The sequence below is a fragment of the Mizuhopecten yessoensis genome, unplaced genomic scaffold (genome assembly GCF_002113885.1).
Source record: "Mizuhopecten yessoensis strain PY_sf001 unplaced genomic scaffold, ASM211388v2 scaffold716323, whole genome shotgun sequence".
NCBI classification, from domain to species: domain Eukaryota; kingdom Metazoa; phylum Mollusca; class Bivalvia; order Pectinida; family Pectinidae; genus Mizuhopecten; species Mizuhopecten yessoensis.
In genome coordinates this window covers 46,051-48,988 of record NW_018480059.1, presented here as the reverse complement: position 1 = coordinate 48,988, position 2,938 = coordinate 46,051, and the positions used below count along the sequence as shown (strand labels likewise).

The 2,938-nt window shown below is 34.0% G+C and overlaps 1 protein-coding gene across 1 annotated transcript in view; it reads left to right on the top strand.

Annotated features, from left to right (window-relative positions):
• Positions 1-1,244, top strand: part of LOC110443049 (cytochrome c oxidase assembly factor 3, mitochondrial-like) — an 8,337-nt gene extending 7,093 nt beyond the window's left edge. The window contains exon 2 of the mRNA XM_021487016.1: positions 607-1,244. Coding sequence (XP_021342691.1) covers positions 607-677 — 71 coding nt within the window. The 3' untranslated portion in view covers positions 678-1,244. The remainder of the gene's footprint in view (positions 1-606) is intronic.
• Positions 1,245-2,938: the final 1,694 nt, after the last annotated feature.

Below are 2,938 nucleotides of genomic sequence, written 5' to 3'. Positions count from 1 at the left end.
TAATAACTTGATTGGAATTATAACCTTGAATTGACAGTTTGATACTTTGAAAATTTTGAGCCAGCCCTACCCCCAAGGGCTGTAGGGTGGGGCTCAAAGGAGTCAGTGTGCTAAAATTTCTTCATTTTCCTTGTTAAGAATCAGAGGTGCTAGTTTCAAATCCTTTTTAGTCTGAAATCTGTATGCTAGATATTGAGTAAGGTGGTTTTATTGTTTTTTGTCACTTTGAATAATATTTCTGTTCATGTTAAAAACAAAATCAACTCTCTGTATAAATATATCAGGTGACTGTTAAGGCCCATGGGCCTCTTGTTTGTAGTTTTATGATAGCTACATGTAATAAAACATTTTGCTGTTAATAAAGTAATATTCCAACTTTTAAAACCAACCTCATTTGAAGTAAAAGTAACTGAAAATGTTTATGTTGAATATTTTTAGGGATAAAACAAGTATTATTGATTGCTTTTCCTGGTTATGGTAAGTGTATACCAGAGCAGGTAACCCAGATTGATAACGAGCACTCCCAGCTTGTTAACATAACGTGAATTGGGGGCAATGCTTCATATCTTCTGAATTCTTCCTTATGATCCTTCACTATTTGTTCAGATGCAGGAACCATCCACAGTATCAAACAAGAAAAATTCTTGGATGAATTTGAAAACCCAGAACAATCCTAGTGTTTCCTTTTCTTGTGTGAAAAGTGTTGGGTTGCTGCCTATTGTGTCCTCTGTTTACTTGACTGCAAAGAATAGGAAAGAAGTGTGGGTGGATATTGGCTTTGAAATATTAATCATGGATTGAAGTACAATTATGTGGGCTACAAAAAATGTTTGACTGATCACAAGGAGATGCTGATCCCTAAAAAAATCCCAAAGCCTTATACGAAAGGAATGCCACACTTCATTCAGATATGTCTGCTGTAATGGATGGATCAGTGAATTTAACAGAATATTACTTGATATGTGGACATAAAAAAAGGAGCAGTTGTGGCTTAATATAAGTTTCTGCGAACACATGTTGTTACAGATGTGGCTGTTGGATGTTTTAATTTAATTATAGCATTATAATTAGCTGGTTTATTAATGTTTGCAGTACTAGGTTTTGTTCTTTAATTCATTGTACACTATTTTTCAACACAGGTAAATATTTTGAATGGTTATGATGTAATGAATAATAAAACCTTGTTAATAGTATGAAATGTTTTGTATATGATGTATGTCAGACATTAAAGTCATTCACTTGAAGCAATTTTGTTTTCTCTATACAAAACTACTCTTAATATAACAGAACGTCTGTTAATGCTACAGAACATCTATTAATCCTACAGAACATCTTTTAATATCATCGAAATGGCTTACTGATTAAGAGAAAATAAAGTAGATTAAGATAAATCTATTCCCAAGTTTTACTGCAGTAAGAAAAGATGAACATACCTCTTTGGTAAATATTTTAGCTCGTTAGAATAACTGTATAATGTATTTAATTTATCGTCTCATAATTTGAGTGACTAAAGCATACAGCAAAGATGATTATGCCTGGGTTTCATCACAGTAGCATGCCTACCTTTGGTTTTGAGTGAAGTAGTAAAAACGAAAAAAATGGATTGTACTTATTTTGCTTTATATGAAATAGTTTCAAAATCATTAAGGCACAGATCTGTGATTTCATGCATGTTCAATGAAAATTGTTCTTTTCATTACTTTACTCTAGTTTTACCTGTTTTTCAGAGGTGTGACATGTTCCCAAATGACAAGAAGCCAGGAAAAATATATTTCTTTTTCCTTTCAACTTTCCATTTGAGGAACATGATATGCCTTGCTTGTCATTCGGAAGAAAACACAGATTTATGTTGTTACAAATGTACTTGCATATCAAGAGTACAGGTTGTACCTGTAATGTCAGTGGTAAAATGGGTTGAGTGCAGGTCAAATGAATTTGAAGCATTAAAATAAGAAATGGGTCTTCCATCCCGTAGTTCTGAGTTTGATATTTACATTGTGTTTTTCATGCCGAGCAGTATGTTAGTAGTTTGTGTTCACCTGAGAAATGACCTTTTACATTCAACTTTTGTCCTTTATAGTGCATCCTCTGTTATGAGTTGACATTCCCATTTTCAACTCCTCAGAATTAAGCATTCTGATGAAAAATTGAGGATAATCATCATTATATTTAGTCTTGGATGGGAATCAGAGTCTGGTAAGAAGCGACTGACCCCTAGAAGGCTGAGGTGAAGGGCCAAAAGAATCTAAAAGGAATTCAATAAAATAATCTGTAGATGAGAATCAAAATATATACTCAGTCAAGAAGGGGCTGCCCCGTAAAGGTCTTCAGATGGGGGCCATGATTAAGGGGCCATTACGTGCAAAATCTTGTAACTGGTAGATTTGGACGAACTTTTCATAAATTACATTAAGATAAGTGGGAACAAAACTTTATAGCTAAAAAGGCACTGACCCCATGAGACAGGCAGCTAGGGTATATATCTATCATGGGTAACAGAGTGTGTAACCTTTGAGTTCTATCTGGAGAATTTGACAAAGATTTCACAAAATTGTACTTATGATGATGAGGATCTGTATTTTATAATCAAGATGGGGCCATGCCAACCACCCTCCTCCCCCCACTGCCAAAGTGAGCTTAGGGGTATGGATTAAGTAACTTATTGTAATTCACATTAGTGTCTGATATGCAAGATGGATCGAAATTTAACCTCCAATATTTCACCTTCTGCTGTCTTCAAAAACTTTAACTAAAATGTTAGTCATTTAATTATATTGATTTAATTACAGTAACATGTACCTTATAGGACAGTTATAGGTTATTTTACCATCAGCGAAATGAATCCGAAGACATATATGCATGTATACATAGCTGCTATGTTTTAAGAGACAATTTGGGAATGTTATTTCAATGAGACGAGTGACTACATCTTATGCTG